The 18,848-nt window shown below is 41.3% G+C and overlaps 1 protein-coding gene across 3 annotated transcripts in view; it reads right to left on the bottom strand.

Moving 5' to 3' along the window:
• Positions 1-18,402, bottom strand: part of LZTR1 (leucine zipper like transcription regulator 1) — a 43,979-nt gene extending 25,577 nt beyond the window's left edge. For 2 of the 3 annotated variants that reach the window (XM_040345137.1, XM_040345154.1), the window contains exons 1-12: positions 17,995-18,402; positions 15,831-15,893; positions 13,124-13,180; positions 12,764-12,843; positions 10,708-10,816; positions 8,081-8,164; positions 7,302-7,359; positions 6,841-6,980; positions 5,247-5,448; positions 4,239-4,298; positions 2,381-2,491; positions 761-853 (exon numbers count right to left, since the gene is read on the bottom strand). In XM_040345137.1, the coding sequence (XP_040201071.1) occupies positions 761-853; positions 2,381-2,491; positions 4,239-4,298; positions 5,247-5,448; positions 6,841-6,980; positions 7,302-7,359; positions 8,081-8,164; positions 10,708-10,816; positions 12,764-12,843; positions 13,124-13,180; positions 15,831-15,893; positions 17,995-18,143 (1,206 nt within the window). In that variant the 5' untranslated portion in view covers positions 18,144-18,402. The remainder of the gene's footprint in view (positions 1-760; positions 854-2,380; positions 2,492-4,238; positions 4,299-5,246; positions 5,449-6,840; positions 6,981-7,301; positions 7,360-8,080; positions 8,165-10,707; positions 10,817-12,763; positions 12,844-13,123; positions 13,181-15,830; positions 15,894-17,994) is intronic. The other variant, XM_040345145.1, reaches the window with a different exon arrangement.
• Positions 18,403-18,848: the final 446 nt, after the last annotated feature.

Below are 18,848 nucleotides of genomic sequence, written 5' to 3'. Positions count from 1 at the left end.
GGCTCGAAAAAGTTCTTCAGATAGAATTCACTGTACAGCATATTAAACGTGCTCCCTATACACAGAATCCATGTGCATTACTCCGTCTCTAAAGAAGACCACATTTAAATACTACCCTTAGTGCCCCTTCACACGGGCGGATCGCCAGCCAGTTTTTTAGGCGGACCTGAATGGGCGCTCCGTGCTCCTCTATGGAGCCACAGATGTCAGCGGTGACATGCCCGCTGACATCCGACTCGCTCTGACCTGCCAAAGTGTGACAGAGGAAAACCCTACTTTTCCTTCCGTCTGGCAGATCGGGTGACAACGGACTCTACGGCCCTTCATCATCCAATCCTCAATAGGGACAGAGACAGACCTGTCATCTGCCTGCTCAGCATAGATCGAGGGAGCGATCCACGCTGAGTAAAGCGGAACGTGCACACGGACAGCCCCGTGTGAAAGGGCCCTTGCAGCTTACTAAGGCCAATTTTCAAAGAAAGGAAATTAATGCAAATCAAGCCAGGGACCACATTGCCAAACACTAAAATACAACGTTGCCCACAACTGGACTAGAGTAATAAAGACAACATTTTATACAGGCTGTAGGGCCATTATTGTTCTCCATAACGAACACCCCACAGGTACATTCCGACACATAGTATTGGACAACCAGCCCCCAAGATCTGTACTTAAGAGTATAGGAGACATCATGGTGGCAAATCGGTCATGTTATTACCAATCCTCAACTTGCCCAACATACCTTACAGCTACAACTTACTTCTCCTAAAATAAATTCCACGTCACAGAATTGTTGGTTCTCAAACAGCCTTCCATAGTCCTCATGTAAAGTGCACTTGGGGTAACAGGAGAACTGCAAAACAAGAAAAAATAAATATTGTACCAATTATATTAGAGCCTCCAAAACAAGTTGAGAGAAAAGGGATCACCGCTCCAGGTGGGTCAACTATATAACAATAGACTGACTCAGGATACCGTGGGTGCTGGCAGTGCACTAAGCATGCATGGGATATGGAGAGAAGAATGGATAGCCGCACTCCGATGACCATAAAGGTTGTCTTTTATTCAAACGAACAGCAGGTACATCACATCACAAGGTAACAGCAAAGGAACAGCCGACGCGTTTTGCACTGAACTAGTGCTTATTCATGCCATTTTTTTTTTACCACTTGCCACCCACCGTCAAACAGAATGGCTCCTCTGCGTGAATCACTGTAGTTGTACGGCAGCCGCGGTACTAAGGAGCTGATGCGTGTGCGTGGCGATGTCTGCCGGGCACCCACTCCTGACAGACAGAGCCAGAACATACGTGTGTGTGCGCAAGTAGTATGTATGTATATATACATATACACACATACATACATATATACACACACACACACACACACACACACACACATATACACACACACACACATTGATGAGGGAACACATTTAACCCCTTGATCGCCACCTAGTATTTACTGTATAAATGTCACTGGCAGGGAAGGGGTAATCGGTGGCTATTTTTAGCTCTGATCGCTGTAAAAATATCAGTGGTCCCAAAAAAAGTGCAATAAAAAGTGTCCGATCTGTCCACCGCAATGTCGCAGTCCCGATAATCGCAGATCGCCACCGTTTAATAAAAAAAAAAAAAAGCCATAAATCTATCCCCATTTTGCACAAACCAATCAATATACGCCTATTGCGATCTTTTTTAACAAAAAGAACATATAAACTGAGGAAGACTTTTTTTTTTATTGGGATATTTATTATAACAAAAAGTAAAAAAGAATGTTTTTCTTTTTTTCAAAATGTTTGTTCTTTGTTTATAGTGCAAAGAATAAAAACAGAGGTGATCAAATACCACCAAAAGAAAGCTCTATTTGTGGGGAAAAAAAGGACGTCAATTTTGTTTGGGTAAAGCGTTGCACGACCGCGCAATTGTCAGTTAAAGCGACGCAGTGCCATATCGCAAAAAATGTCCCGGTCAGGAAGGGGGTAAATCCTTGCGGGGGCTGAAGTGGTTAAACGATACCCATTCATAAAATTGTTAGAAAATATATGTCATCTACAAATCAGTTTCATCAACGGGTTATATTATACGAATGTGCAAATCTGAGTTTTGCAACACTTTGATATCTACCATTGGTACAGTAGGTATCCTCTGAAGTAAAAAACTGGGTCAGAAGTCTTGGACCTTTTAAATATTAGATTCAAGGTCCCATGTCAAAAGTTCAAATTTAAAACCAGGAAAGGAAGGAAAAATCTTTATCAACAATTCTATAAAACCTACCTCTGCACCATTGAATTTAGTAGTACACAAGGAGGCAAGCTAACAGAATAGCAAAATCTTAGTTCATATTTGAGGATAGAAATATACATTCATCTATTTTCTTACCTGAAAGCGATACATCTCTCCACTTCTGACATTATTATCCACAGTCCCGCCAAAGATATACATGGCATCTGCAATCACAGCTGCAGCATGAAACAAGCGGCCACTGGGCAACTGCAATACAAACAATGAGTACCCATCACAAAGTATTGAATGCTGCAAAGCCTGTTAGAGAATAGGAACTATTTCTGTAAACAGAGAAATTCTATTTGTACTACAGTTCACTTTAGCCACACTAAATATTAGGAGATAAATATCTCTATCTAGATAGATATGTATCTATTATAGAGAGATGCGTCTATCTAAATCTATAAACAAAATCACTGAGTTGGAAAAAACCCTGTGTCAGTATTTTGTTGAACCAAAATGTTGCTTTAATTCCAGCCTTTAGTCTGTTGGGATATGTCTCTACTAACTTTGCACATCTAGACTTTGCAATATTTGCCCACTTTCATTTGCAGGACTGTTAAAGTTCAGTTAAATTTGATGGAGACTGTTTGCGGGCTGCAGTCTTCAAGTCATTCCACAGATTTTCAATGGGGTTTAAGTCTAGGCTCTGTCTAGGGCGGCCATGCAAGGACATTCACCCTTTTCTCCTTCAACCACTGTGTGGTCATTTTTGCTGTGTGCTTTGGGTCATTGTCATGTTAAAAGGTAAACCTTCTTCCCATTGACAACTTTCTGGCAGAGGGCAACAGATTTTCCTAAAGTATCTTTCCCCATTCATTTTCCTTGTATCCTCCAGTCCCTGCTGCAGAGAAACACCCCCATAAAAAAGAGGATTTAACCACCTCCACGCTTTACTGTAGGAATGGTGTTAATTTGATGGTGAGCTATATTGGATTTCCGCCAAACATGGTTTGGTGTCGAGGCCAAATAATTAAATTTTAGTCTCATCTGACCAGAACACCTTATTTCCATGTGGCCTTAGAATCTTCAAAAGTTCAGTCATGACTGCAAGAGGCCTTTCTTGAGGAGTGGCTTTTTTCTTGCAACTCTCCCATACAAGCCACATTTGTGGATGATTTGTAATATTGTTACATGCACACAATGACCACTCTGTCAAATTCCTGCAACTGCTTCAGAGTTGCCCACTTCTTAATATTAGACTTCACTGTGTTTCTAGGCATTGATAGAGCCTTTAGCATTTTTTTTTTATATGTCCTGACTTGTTCACAACTATATCCCAAAAGAGGCTTCCGTTGCACTACCAGGGACTAAAATGCTCCATGAAAGCTTATTTCATGCTGAACTAATCAAAATTAGCACAACTAAACACAGTTGAAAGCCAAATGGCTTTGCGTGCCATTAAGAAAGTTATTAGCTACACCTCAATGCGTTTAGGAGTTATTTTTAAGGGGGGGGGCGAACCTTCTTCCAACTATATCTTTCACTTGGGTGTTATAAGTTGCACGAAGTAAATACAGCTGGATAAAACAAAAACCGTCTCATTTCAGGTTGAAATCAGTTAATAACCAGCCGACATCCAACACTTGTACTACTGCAGACAACTTACATGCCAAATGCAGTAAGCCATAGCAACCAATCATTTGTTTACTGTATTCAAATTTGCCATTATGGTCCACATATGATCAATTATGACACCAGCCATTGGATGGTTTGACAGTTTGGTTGAGAGCACAACCAAGGAGTATTTCTGGCATGCGACGGAAGCGAAACTGTTTTATGGATGGGTTTATTTCCGCTTTAAGAGGTGTGTGAACTGAAAATTAATGTATTCCTCCTGATATCAACAATCCATACTTTATTATAAAAGTACTGTTCCCTATGCCATAAAAATGCTAAAGTGAACATAAATCTTCATTATTTTTTATTAAAATAATAAGCCTGTAATACTTACCTGCTCTGCGCAATGGTTTTGCACAGAGCAGCCCTGATCCTCCTCGTCTTGGGTCCCCATCTGCAACAGAAGGAAACTGTGAATAAATGATGCAGCCGTGTGGGCGGAGCCCTCCATGGCCACGCGTTTTTCAAATTATGACAGTGAGTGTGAGGAGAAGATCCCCTGCTAGCGGTCACGGGGACTAGGGATCAGCTGTAGATGCTGGAACATGTTACAGGTTTCACCCTAAAAACGGGTAGAACATGTACCATGATCCAAAGGTGAATTTAGACTTTAATGCATACAAACCCAAAAAAAAAAAAAAAAAACACACAACACACAGCACACACACACACACACACACACACACACACACACTTTAGGGCTTTAAAACCAGGCAAGAAGTACAAACTATGCAACTGTGTGCTTCTACTTTCTCTGACCATGCCATTTATGACAGCTCAAGGTTTCCAGCTAGTGATTAGGAACAGCATTCATTATAGTTCCCAATCAAGCGATCACCATGACAGGCAATTGTGGCGATCTCAGAGAAGTCAATGTGCCTTGCACAAAGATGCACAGTGGCTGGCAACAGAAGTTGTCAGGCTGCAACCTTCAATGAATTACAATGTATATAAAAAAATTACAGCTGAATTTTTTTTTAATAAACTTTGCAATAAGGGGGAGTTTACTACCTAGTTTTCTGGCAACAAAATAACCGAGAACCGCAGGTTTCCAGATAGTGAGCAGGAACCAGTACGGATGGTTTCAAATCATGGGATCAACCATAACAGCCAATCATGATCACAGAGGTTTACAAATAAATTTATTCAGGGCTTTTAGGCTATAATGATCCCCAGTCATGAAAAAGTTAATGGCTGCATTGCCCAATTAGCCATTGAGTTTTTCCTCAAATTTTTTTTATCATGCAGCACATGCACAGCAACAAATGTCAGGCTATTTACAGACATTATAGGGCTAGCTGAAGGGATAAAAAATAAATCTATACAATGTAGAAGATCTCACCTCACTATCTGGACTAGGCTGGATCACCTCCCAGGACTGAGAGTCCACATCATAGCAGTGCAATTCATTAGGCAAAGTGTTATCTGCTGCACCCCCAAACACATACAGGTGACGGTCAAAAGCCACCATTGTGTGTCCATAGCGTCTCTGCGGGGGAGGAGGGGAACCACGCAGTAAATGCTCAGTAGGAATACGCATCCAGCTGTACCACAAGAAACAACATGCATCAGAACAGTAAATCCTCTATCATTTTGTTCATTACTAATAAAATTACTACCGTATATGCTAATGTGTCCGTAGTCTAGGAACCACTACATAGTGTAAGGCATTGAGATCTACAGACGTTAAAATGTATCTAGAACCAAAATGTTTGTTTGTAGGAAATGGTTAAAAACCATAATGCAGTAGGAAATGGTTAAAATCAGGTCAGTTTGTTTCTGTCTGTATCCCGTTAGTGAACTATAAACTTTAAGTGTCAATGTCAGTCATCCACAAGCTAAAAGTTGTGGTACATTGCCCATATGTAAATTGATCATAGATCACTTTAGGGCTCATGCTGTAAGTGGCGAGTTGTACCATGCACACACCGTGCACTGCTCTGTATTTCTTCAGCAAAATAGCTTTACAGTCTCTGCTGCAAAAGCAATATACTTCAACTATGGTGAATGGAGTGGTTATTCAGTGCTGCCAGAATCTAGTGCATTCACAGTACATTTTGTGACTGGAGAATACCTTTTGTGAATGAACACAACAGCTCTGCCAGTCTCACTTTTCAACCATGGAGTCAAGGACACAGTTGTGACTTCATAGAGCAAATTAGTCCAACAGTATAAAAAGGACATTGTTATAAACAATAGTGAGCTGTTTGAACACAGAATTTAGGGCCAGATTCACAAAAGAGATACGACGGCGTATCTCTGTTTCTATCTATGCGACCGATTCATAGAATCAGTTACGCATAGATAGCCAGAAGATCCGACAGGTGTAATTGTTTTACACTGTCGGATCTTAGGATGCAGTACCTCGGCCGCCGCTGGGGGGAGTTTGCGTCGTAAACCAGCGTCGGGTATGCAAATTAGGAGTTACGGCGATCCACGAAGATTTTTCCCGTCGTTACAGCGTCGCAAGTGTTAGATTTCCGTCGCAAAGATAAGGCACCTTTAACATGGTGTAAAAGTACTCCATGTTAAAGTATGCCCGTCTTTCATTTTTTTTTTAATTTTCCCGGCGTAAGTCTTTTTTCACAAAACGTCGGCGCGTCGTAATTTCGCGCAAAGCACGTCGGGAAATTTGCGACGGGAGCATGCGCAGTACGTCCGGTGCGGGAGCGCGCCTAATTTAAATGGTACCCGCCCCATTTGAATTGGGCCGCCTTGCGCCGGACCTGTTTACGATACACCACCGCAAATTTCCAGGTAAGTGCTTTGTGGATCGGGCACTAAATCGCAAAAATTGCGGCGGTGTAACGTAAACCGGTTACATTACGATGCGCCCACTCTACGTGAATCTGGCCCTTACTTTTCTGGCTCAAGATCCCTGTTTATAGTCAGGCATTCAGTGTGTGAAATGTATCAGGAAAATATTTGATCCTCACACTTTCTCTGCAAATTCAAATTGGAACAAGTTGTTTGTGATCTTTGCCCCACTTTGACCAGAAAAGACAAACATTTTATCCCTGCAGACAGCCACTGGGAAGTTACAGCAAGATGGTGGGATCTCTCCACTCTGCTCGATCTGCAAAACAAACACCAAGTCTTCAGTTACATTCACCTGAGACATGTCACAGAGCAATCAAAAGCACACCCCATCCACCCACAGCCACACAGATATTGGGCCTACAATGATCTTTCATTACCAAGAAGGATTAAATTACCCAGCCTCACTTATCAGGCAATCAGTGGTAAAGACATTAAATTAGATGGCTGCTAGATGTTCAAAGTCTTTTACATTCATTTTGTTCTATTCATATATTCATTGATGTTTGCAGCCTATAAATGCCCAATAACAAATTCAACTATGATAAACTCCAGTAATTTTGTGTACATTTCAGATTACCTCCTCCCAAGTTGATAAATCCCGGTCTTGCAAACTGATTGTCCACATGTCATTTAGTCTAAATACAAGAATATATATCAGTTAATAAAATGTGTGTATGATCAATGCATAAAACCTATACAAAGTGGAGCAATGTGCATGGTCTATACAGAGCAGATGGGTGTGCTGGTTCTAATTGGTTAATATTAATATTTTAGCTTCGAAATGTCACTGCTTTATTTGTGCAGAATTGTACTGTAGGTCCCGCGAGTTCGCTTTTTTTTTGTTTTTTTGAAAGGTTAAAAATTAGAGTGGTATGAGGGAGAACTGAAACCCATATCCAGCCTATGTGACCCTGGCTGGGATACATTGCCCCCAAAACCAATCCGATCATAACAGCCAAGGCTCTGCAGTGATCTAAATCTAGCACTGCTGTCTGAAGTGCATAGACCAAATATCATGTCATAGAAAATCTACCCCCTAGTGGGTTCTTCATAGAATACATGAAGGGTGAACAGCCAGAAAGAGGAGCAAAGATCAACTCTCAAAGAAACAGTGGTAAAATAAACCCTAAATCACTCCACCCAAAACGGTGTATGTAAAGTTACACCAGAAGGTGGCATACACTAGCACAATCAAACTTGATGAAATCGATGACAACCCACTTTCCTTTAAATCGCATCATATTTTAAGGCATTTATATGACTAAAACAGCAGTTTCTACGTGGCAGTCCTAGGTTTGTTTACTCCAATACGCAATACTTTCTATCCAAAGAAAACACTGAATATATTTAGCATACCTGGCATTGCCATCATATCCAGCAAATATCCAAAGTTTATCATTGTATACTGTAGCTCCGTGTGCTGAGCGCGCCACTGGTAATCTAAAAAGGAAAATAAATGAGGAGACATCATAAATAAGGCAAGTAAAACAAGTCTCCATGTGTTAAAAGCACCTAAACCAACTCAAATAATCTGGCCATTTAAAATATCATCTGCTTAGAACTTGCAAATAAATGTTCTAAGCAGATGAGAGGACACATCAGTGGAATGAGGACAGAGGGTGAAGCGTATGTTTGCGAGAGGAAATTAGTGTGGGGCCAAGTTGGTTATAAACGTACATTTATCATGAACCTTCGAAGATTACATCAAATTATTTTCAAGCAAGTATATTTTTATACCCATGTTTGTCAGGCTTCCGAGTTCATTAACAATTAGTCCAGCCCTGTGTATAGAACAGATTTGAGGGTATCCTAACAAAATCACCCAGATCTTGCCATGTAAATATCAGGTAAAATGCAAAGAAGACATCATGAGATACTGCAGTGGCGGCTCGTGCTCAACATTTTGTCGGTAAACAATCCACCCCCCCTCACTTACTCACACCGCTGCCACCCAAACAGGAGATGGATGGGAAGGCGGTCTTACCTTAGGAGATGAAGATTGAGGATGCAGCTCCAGCCGAGATCTCAGGACCCACTTCCTGATTGGCCGGGAGGAGAATCAGGAAGACAATAGCGATTAATTCGCTATTGTCACACAACTGGGTGGGCTCAGGGAGCAGTGCTCTGCGCCTCGAGCCCACCCTTTTTATTTTTGCCAATTAGAGCCTTAGGGAACAGGCGCATGGAGTGGGGGGTGGACAGGCCGCCACTGAGATATTGTATAGAGAACAATAACTATTTAAAAATCACATTTGTTTTTCAAGGCTCGCCACAGATATAAGATGGCAGAAGATCCAAATTGTGGAAGACATCCTTGCCTTCCATCAGGGAACCAATTGAAAGGAATAATTTTTCAACCGAAAAACAGTCAGCTTGGGGGTGTCTGTGGAAGGGATAGCTCAGATTTGGCATACACTGGCTTTTACAAAAAATTTCCAAACAAAATCAGGAAATAAAAAAGCAATATACAGCATGTAAAGCAAGTAGTAAACACATCACCATTTTTCTAAGTATATATAATTTCTAAAGGTGCTATTGAGATGAAATTTTCACCACGTCTGTAACAATCCATACAAAGAAACCAAAAACAAATACATTAAGAAATTAAGTTATGTGTAAAAAAAATGGAATGACACATGGAAAAAAAGTATTGAACACATGAAGAAAGGGAGGTGCAAAAAGTCATGGAAACCCATCAGTAATTAGAAAAAATTCTGCCGCTTGTCGGTGCAAACTAACATCAGCTGGTTCATTCTCGACTGAGGGCCTATAAAAAGGCGTCTCATTACCAAGGTTTAATACAAGAAACATCTCATGATGGGTAAAAGCAAAGAGACCTTTGCAACCTTATTGTTGCAAAACATACAGATGGTCGTTACAGAAGGATTTCTAAACTTCCGAAATGCTCCAGTGAGCACTTTTGGGGCCATTCCGAAAGAGGAAATGACAGAGGAGTGAAAAGAATCAGAAGACTTGTGCAAGAGCCAAGGACCACTTGTTGAGAGATTCAGAAAGACTTGGAATTAACAGGTACAACTGCATTATTGCACTCAACCGCCATGGCCTGTATGCACGCTTACCACACAAGACTCCATTGCCGACGCTTGTTTAAAGTTTGCTGCACAACATTTACACAAGCTTGAGAAATACTGGGAGAATATAGTCTGGTGAGATGAGACAAAAATTGAACTCTTTGGATGCCACAATACACACCATGTTTGGAGATCAAATGGTACTGTACATCATCCCAAAAACACCCCCATACCAACAGTGAAGTTTGGAGGTGGGAAAATCATGTTGTGGGGCTGTTCTTCAGCATACAGTACTGGCAAACTTCATATCATTGAAGGAAGGATGAATGGAAAAATGTACCAAGACAATAAAAATCTGCTGCCACCTACCCGGATAATGAAAATTAAATGAGTGCGGACATTTCAGCAATACAAGGATCCCAAACACAAAGTCAAGGAAACTCTCAATTGATTTCAAAGAAAGAAAATAAAGCTGCTAGAAAAGCCCAGCCATTCACCTTACTTGAATCTAATAGATTTTCTATGAAAAGAACCAAAGATTCAGGCCCACAAAACCTTTAAGATTTAAAGTCTGTGTGGAAGAATGGGCCACAATCACACCTGAGCAACGCATGCAACTAGTTTCTCCACACAGTAGGCAACTTGAAGCCGTCATTACCAACAAAGAGTTTTGTATGAAGTATTAAATACATTTCAGTTAGCGTGTTCAACACTTTTTTCCTGTGTCATTTCATTACACATAAGTTAATTTCTGAAGTGGTTTGTTTTGGTTTCTTTGTATGTGGATTGCATGGGTTGTTACTTACACGTGGTGAAAAGGTTCACGTTAATAGCACTTTTAGAAATATATTTACCTAGAAAAAATGGTGACATAGTCAATACTTAATTTTACTTACTGTATGTTATAATATGTATTCCCTATTAAGCATGACAAAAGGCAGATCTACAAACCTTCCTTCAATTTTCCATTCTGTCCAGAGACCTGTTGCAAACTTGTACTCAAACAAATCGTTCTTGTTCTTCAGGTTTGAATTGGAGTAGATATCCCCAGTGTAGCCACCTAGAAATATATACGTTAATGATATGCATCAGCGCTTATGATGTTTAGGAAGAAGCTTAAAGGATAAAGTGCACCTATGGGAACATGTCACGTGATTCATACGTTTTTATGCTCCCAATGCTGCAGCCGCTGTGCGATTCCTCCCCCCCCCCCCCTTCCTCCCTGTGACAGCAGTAAGGGGGAGAAGTTCCCCTGTGCTAGCTGTCACTTTTTGAAATCAGGGCTCTGCCCACAAGGCCGCATCATTCATTCACATAGCTATGTGTGTGAATGAACTACAAGCCCCAACATCCTTCTTTCGACTGGTAATTCTCAATTAACTACCGCGGCGTTCATTGATTCTTCCTGTCAGATTGTATCTTACTATGCAAAGTTAAAACAAGGGAAGAAGATTTAATAGATAGAAATTTGAAAACTGACTGACTGAAGGTCTGCTTTAGGCCCCTTTCACACGGGGATCAGCTTTCAGCTGTCCGCCAGCTCAGTGGGAGGGGCTTGTCCAGCGCCGCTGTCTCCTATGGAAAGATCTGATGAAAACGGACAGCATGTCTGTTTTTATCAGATCTCACCCGATGCATATGCCATGGACGGATGGCGATGTATCGCCATCCTTCTGATTTAAGTGGATCGAGTCGGATGTCAGCGGACATGTCTCCGCTGACATATGATGCTCCATCGAGATGTATAGGAGCGGCCGTTCAGGTCCGCCGACAAAACTGACAGGCAGACCTGAACGGTCCGACCGTGTGAAAAGGGGCCTTAAAGTTCATGTGCGTATAAAGGCAGGCATCCCAATACCTTTGTCAATATTGTATATATACTAGATTTGCACGATCAATCGTGTAAAATAAAAAAAAAATAAAAAAAATCACAATCTCGTTTCAACCCCCCCCCTCACAATCCCTATAGAGTTCTAAAAAAGTAAAAAAAAAAAAAAAAAAAAAAAACTGTGCAGCCTACCAAGTTTTTCACATTGTTCCTGCTGGTAGATAACTATAAACATTGTAACTTTTCCTTCTTAAGCTCCAGTCACACCTTAGAGTTTTGTAGCTTAAAGCATAAAGCTACAAAAACGGTGGAAAAAAAAATAAGTTTATTTTTAGCATTTTTCTGCTTTTTACATTGGTGACCCTTTGACCTGTAGAAAAATTGCGGTAAAAAACGCGCCTGAAAATGAAACGCTCAGGTGTGAATGCAGCCTTAGATCAAAAGGGATGAACTTCGGACATTAAATGTGGGAAGTTTAACCACTTAAGGACGAAGGCTGGGTTCACACCCAAGATGGATCCGTCGCACAGCAGGGGTCCGATGCTTCCTGGTTCACCATTTCAGGTCCGATTTCTGCCCAAACTTTGGGCTGAATTCGGACCTGAAACGGACCAAAAAAGGCACACTATTTTCCTGCAAAACGCACCGGCCCTGCTGGGGAGATATGTGAACCGGCTCCATAGAGAGTCAGTCACATTTTCCTGCTATGCAAATTGGATGCGGGGAAACTTGCATCCAATTCGCATAGGTGTGAAACCCAGCCTAAAACTTTTTCTGACACTTGTTTCTTACATCAGTATTTTTTGCCAGAAAATTACTTGGAACCCCCAAACATAATATATATTTTTTTAGCAGAGACCCTAGGGAATAAAATGGCGATTGCTACAATATTTTATGTCACACTGTATTTGTGCAGCGATCTTCCAAACAATCTTTTTGGGGAAAAACACACTTCAACAGTAAAGTTAGCCCAATTTTTTTTTTGTATGAAGTGAAAAAATGAGGTTACGCCGTGAGAATTGTGAGAGAAACCTGATCTTTATCTTAAGCAAAAAAGATAAAAAAAATCGTGATTCTCATTTTAGTCAGAATCGCGCAGCTCTAATATACACAGTGTACACACACACACACACACACACACACACTAGTCTATTATATTAGAACTGTCATTTTACTCACCAAACACAAACATGCTGCTTCCATATACCACAGCTGAATGATGATATCTTGGTGCTGGGGGAGTTCCTGTTGTAAAAGCCCTATTAATTTAAGCAAATACAAATATTTATCTGTTATAGAGCAGTTTCCATTCTCTAGAACATACCCCAGAAATGACAAAATACATAAATTTAAAGATCCTGTTTTGGAAAGAGCGGTAAAGAGTTACTGCTTCTGTCCAGTTACATTTGTCATCTGTGCCCCATTTCAGGGAGATTTCCCTTCACTTCCTGTACATTTTAAATACTTCAAAAAATAATGAGCTGACACAGAGCAAATAAAGTTATAAGTAGCCACGATGCTGGCAGAACAAACACCTACCTGCACCAGGAGCAGTCTTTCACATCAAACCTCAGCAAGTCATTTAGCATGTTCTTCCTGTAGTAAGAGAAAAAAAAAGTTAAACACTTATTTCATCTCCTGACATCCTGTATTAAAGGAAAACTATACAGTATTTCCAGTCTTTACAGTTGTTGGAGTAACATTTACCTTAAAGTTAACTGTTAATGTGCCCATCATTTTGCATACCATTTTATAATGTGAGGATTGTATTTCAAAAACTATGCTGAATATTATTTTTGTCTCTAGTACCTTTATATCAGGCATTGCACTCTGTAGCTGTTACCTTTGACATTAAATCAGGGACCAGGCTATGCACTGTGGAGCAATTCATCCTCAACATGTACAGCCAAAATCACTGCAGCTCTTCAGGTCAATCTCTCAGCCATCTAGCTTGCCCGGCTCCCATTCACATACCACCTGCTCTGTGTTAGAGATTAGAAAGATACCCAATCAATACTGGGAAGGAGAGGCAAAACGAGCTGGGGAGAGAATTATTTGAATGACTTCAGTGGCTTGTTTTAAAGTAGAACTATAGGCAAAACTCCCCCACCCCCATTTTGGATAGAGCAAGGGATAACCCCTACCAGATTTTTTTTTTTACCATCTGTGTCCCATCGGGGAGATTTACCTTCACTTCCTGTTCTATAGCCAAACCGGAAATGAGAGGAAATCCTTGCAAATTAAGAGAATCTCCTGGGGACCCCCAGGTCACCAGAACTATTGTCCCCATTGGAAGATTTCCCCTCTATTACTTTTCCGCGGACAACCCAAAATTTGGGATTTTCTTTTACTCTCACAGGTAAAGAGGACAAATGGAGAGGGTGAATCTCCTTAACTAATTGAAGACCAAAGCACTTTTTCTTTACAAGTTTAAATCAGTATTTGTTGCTAGAAAATTACTTAGAACCCCCAAATATATTATCTATCTATCTATCTATCTATCTATCTATCTATCTATCTATCTATCTATCTATCTATCTATCTATCTATCTATCTATCTATCTATCTCAGAGACCCTAGGCAATAAAATGGTAATCATTGTAATTTTTTATGTCGCACAGTATTTGCGCAGCGGTTTGTGAAACGCAATTTTTTGGGGGAAGAAAATACACTTTAACCACTTCATACTGGCCACTTTCCCCCCTTCCTGCCCAAGTCTACTTTCAGCACCATCACTTTTCAAATGACAATTGAGCGGTCATGCTATACTGTACCCAAACAAAATTTTTATCATTTTGTTCCCACAAATAGAGCTTTCTTTTGGTGGTATTTGATCACCTCTGCAGTTTTTATTTTTGCTAAAACAAATAAAGACCGAAAAAAAAAATAAAAAAAAATAAAGCTTCTTTGTTATAAAATGTTGTAAATAAGTACGTTTTCTACTTCATTGATGGGCACTGATAAGGCGGCACCGATGAGGTGGCACTGGTGGGTATCACTGATGGCACTGGCACGCATTGCTGATGGGCACTAATTGGAATCTGCATGATGGCATATCTGGTGGGTGTCCTTTGTGGACATCCACCGGCGGGGGTTGGTCTGCGCTGATAATCAGCACAGACCCCCTTATCAGGAGAGCTGCCGATCTTTGTCAGACACGATTGAGGAAAAGCCGATAAACGTCTCTTCCTGTTAACACTGATCAGCAGTGATTGGACACAGCGCATCACGTGGTAAAGTTCCGCCTGTGTTGCGTCACGCGATCACGGCTTATCCTGCTGGACGTCATACGATGCCCAGTCAGGATAACTGAACCACCGCCCAGCCGTAATTTTTCTATAGGCCCGGGTGGGTTAATGAATTCAAAAACCACAAAAAAAAAAACACAAACATAAAAAATAAAAAAAAAATAGAAATAAAATACATACCCCATTTTGCTTTTCTAATATGAAAGATGTTATGCCAAGTAAACAGATACCCAACATGTCATGCTTAAAAAATGCGCATGCTCATGGACTGGTGACAAACTATGGTGCTGAAAAATCTCTATAGGCGATGCTTTAAAAGCCTTTACAGGTTACCTGTTTAGAGCTACAGAGAAGGTCTAGTGCTACACGTATTGCTACCGCTCTAACGTTTGCGGTGATACCTCACGTGTGTGATGCGAATACCTTTAAATATGCACGAGGTGACTTACGTATGCATTCACTTCTGCACAAGAGCATGGAGGGATGGGGGTTCCTTACATATTTTTTTTTTTTTTTTTTTTTTTTTACACCGTCCCTTTAACTTTTTTTAATTACTTTTATTCCTATTATAAGAATGACAGGTCCGCTTTATGGAAAGATATGGGGGGTCAAAAAGACCCCAAATCTTTTTTTTTACATTTATAAGCAAAAAAGATAAAAAAATTTAAATGTTTACTTCCACCCTGGACCGGAAAAGACGTCATGACGTTGCTCCGGTCCTCCAAGGCCATAGAGGTGATCAAAGACCTAGTCTTATTGCCTTATTGCCTTTGTGACCAGCCGGAGGCACCAAATCGTTTCTCAGGCGATCCAGTGGAAACCGCAAGCCCAGTGGGGAAATGTTCTCTCCCACCGCTTCTGAAAGCTCCCCAGCGGTTTATGAGCCGCTCTGAGCACTTTCAAGAGAAAGCCGGCTGCAAAAAAACAATACCGGGGTGAAAATACTGCAGGGAAAGGGTCCTACATTACTTTTATTTACACATTTTATTTTAACCTACCCGTTATCACCACCAAAGACATATATAGCATCTTTGTAAGCTACAACAGTGTGTTTACTGCGCCTGTGAAGAATAGAAAAAGCATATTTAGAAGTACAGAACAGAAATCCATAAACAAATGTTGAGTTACAAATCTGCATAAAGAAAACCTATCAGACACTTTAGTGCGATAGAAGGTAGTATACTCATCTTTTTCAATCCATCTCTCCTACTTTACCTCCATTCTAGTACTGCAGCCTCAAAAAGCCTTTTCAACATTTGTCACTTTCAGAAATGCCAGATCCTTCCACTGACCCAGATGTCATTGTTGATTCCCACAGTGATGTTGGGGGTCAGAAGGAGAAACCAGCGTACAGCAAGTGGCACACAACTGACACTGCCAGAAGTGTTGAAGGCAAAAATTTAAGCACTGTACGTTTAGGAGAAACAGGCTGTCATGGAGAAGAGTATACATGATTTTCTATCGCAGTGAAGCACAGCTCTTAGAGGCCTGACGTGGTATATTTAGCTACATAGCTGGTTTTCAATAAAACCAATGAAAAGCAGTTCCTGGGCTCTAGTCAAGTAACCGTTCCAAGGTACAATTACACTAAATCTGCTTGAGAAAAACATATTTAAAAAACTCCCTGTGGTCATTTTTCTTTCCACTGGCAACCTTAAAAGAGAAGTTTGTAATAAAAAAAAAAAAAAAAAAAAAAAAACAGTTATACTCACCTAGGTGCTTGTGACATCGATCAGATTCTGCATCTGTCCTCCACCCACTCTGCAGTGAGAATAGAATGACTAAACACTGCTGATTGCTCATTTTTCCCCCTTCTGCTTCGAGCAGAGAGCCATGACTGCCAGTCAGCACTCACTGGATTGCTGGGATGTGGAGGGGGCAAGGGGGGCCGACTCAGGCTCTCAGCAGATCGCAGAGAAGCTGAGCCAGGTTTCTGGGCAGATACTGAACATATGGTTGGGATCTTTCCTGACAGCGATTGTTAGTCTCGTCCAGGTTCTGTGCTCTTTTTAATACTAACCATAGAGGATCACTCACGTGACACTGCCACCAGTCACAGAACATCCTATATTAATTTTTATTGAATGCAAGGTGTTCTCCGATTGGATGACATAGGGAGTAAGGCTTCACCATCCCCCTCTCTACCACATTCAACCAGAGAACGTCTTGCAATCAATGAAAAAATAAAGTGTTTTGCGAATGGTGGCAGTGCCAAGTGAGCAACCCCTAATGGTCAGTATGCAGATGAGCACAGAACCTGCACAGCTGCAGTGATCTCTGTAGCAGCACTGACTACTACAGTGATTGTCAAGCTTTCACAGTATTCTGTCAGGTCTCAGATATACTTATTTACCTTGTGCCATGCTAGGCCAATATAACTTCAAAAATAAGTTGGTACCTGGGCTTAAGCAAGCCCGCCATCCATCGATAAAAATGTGCCCATTTCAGCAGGGACTGGCATCCATGTATAGGCACCCTAATTGTACAGCTATCAATCAGCTTCTGTACAACCAGCCTGTTGGGTTTGTCCCAATCGATTAGTGCCACCAGCTATAGCTGGCATCACTAATCATTGTATTCTGACCATGGGGGAGACGTTCCTGCTGTCAGAACACAATAGCACAGGAGTAATTCCCCCATTTACTTTGAATGGGGCACTCAGATAATTTCTTTCATTCAACTGTTCTGGTTGAATGAAAAAAAAAATAAAAAAAATAAGCAAAATTATTAAATCTTAAGATATGGGCTCGGCATTTTTTTAGTCCCACGTGCTTGATCCAGCCAGGAAGCGGACAATGCACATGGCTAATCACAGGCAGTAAGACATTTCCCGATCTGTGCAGCTGCTAACTGGGAAATATCTCACTGCCTGTAATTAGCTGTGTGCAGTGTTGGCTTCCTGGCGGGATCAAGCACATAGGATTTTTGAACACGTTCGAGCCCATTCCTAATGTATGAGTGTCCTTAGTCACACACGTTCACTTTCATCTAGCAAAACTCTTGCATTTTGCTGTATGAAAAGCATTACAAATAGAAATCTCATTAGTTTGTATTTGGCTGGTTCAGATAATGGGCAGCCATTGAATTATAAGGATATCATTTGCGGATTCTTGCTCAGCACTGTGTGATTTAATGAGAACCAGACCTGTCACCATCACTCACCTGGCTCCTACAAACTCATCACAGGGCAGCAATCTCCTCCAGCGGTGGACACTCTCAAAGGGCCCAAAGTTCAGAGTCAGGTACTCCACACTGTCTGAGCAGCTGTGATCAAAGTCCACACTGGGGGCCACCTTAGACTTGCACGCCATTGGAGCTCAGGCCCTGGACTCCTAGAAGAAGCAGAAATAATCAATAAGGTGCTGCCTGACAGCTTCGTCCTCCACCTAACCGTTCCCAGCCATAGGACAGCATGTCAGCCTGTGCTGCATGGGACACTAAGGGCTCCCCGCACATAACACGGGCCCCGGGTACAGGAGAGCCATCTGAGGGGCTCATATCAGGAAGAGTCACTGCATACAGGACTGGGAGCGGCGCCCAGCCGACAGGAAGGAAGAGGAAACGTGACAGGAAATGTCAGAGCCGTGTTAGGGAGACTATCTAACCGCACAGCTCTATGGTTAGAAAGCCGTCTGTAGCACATAGCAATGAGCTATGTCTATTATGGTGCAAGGGTGACATCTAGTGGTTGAAGAACAAACTGCGATGCAGGCACCTTCTCTCATGAGAGAAAAAAGCAGTTTCTGAAAATTTTAGCAGGGCTGTTAGACCCCTTTCACACGGAGGCGGTTTTTAGGCGCTTTTGTGTTTAAAAAAACAAAACGCCTGAAAAGATCACGAAAACCTATTTCCAGTAAAGCGGAGTTCCGCCGAAAAAATAAAATAAAAGTCAGCAGCTACAAAAAGTGTAGCTGCTGACTTTTAATAATCTGACACCAGTGGCGACTGGTGCTCAAAATTTTTGGGGGGCGCAAAAGAAAAAAAAATTGCAGTCTCACTGTGCCCAAACACAGCCA

The sequence above is a fragment of the Rana temporaria genome, chromosome 1, assembly GCF_905171775.1.
Source record: "Rana temporaria chromosome 1, aRanTem1.1, whole genome shotgun sequence".
NCBI classification, from domain to species: Eukaryota; Metazoa; Chordata; class Amphibia; order Anura; family Ranidae; genus Rana; species Rana temporaria.
Note: the sequence above shows the minus strand (reverse complement) of the source record. Positions and strands in the feature narration are given on the sequence as shown.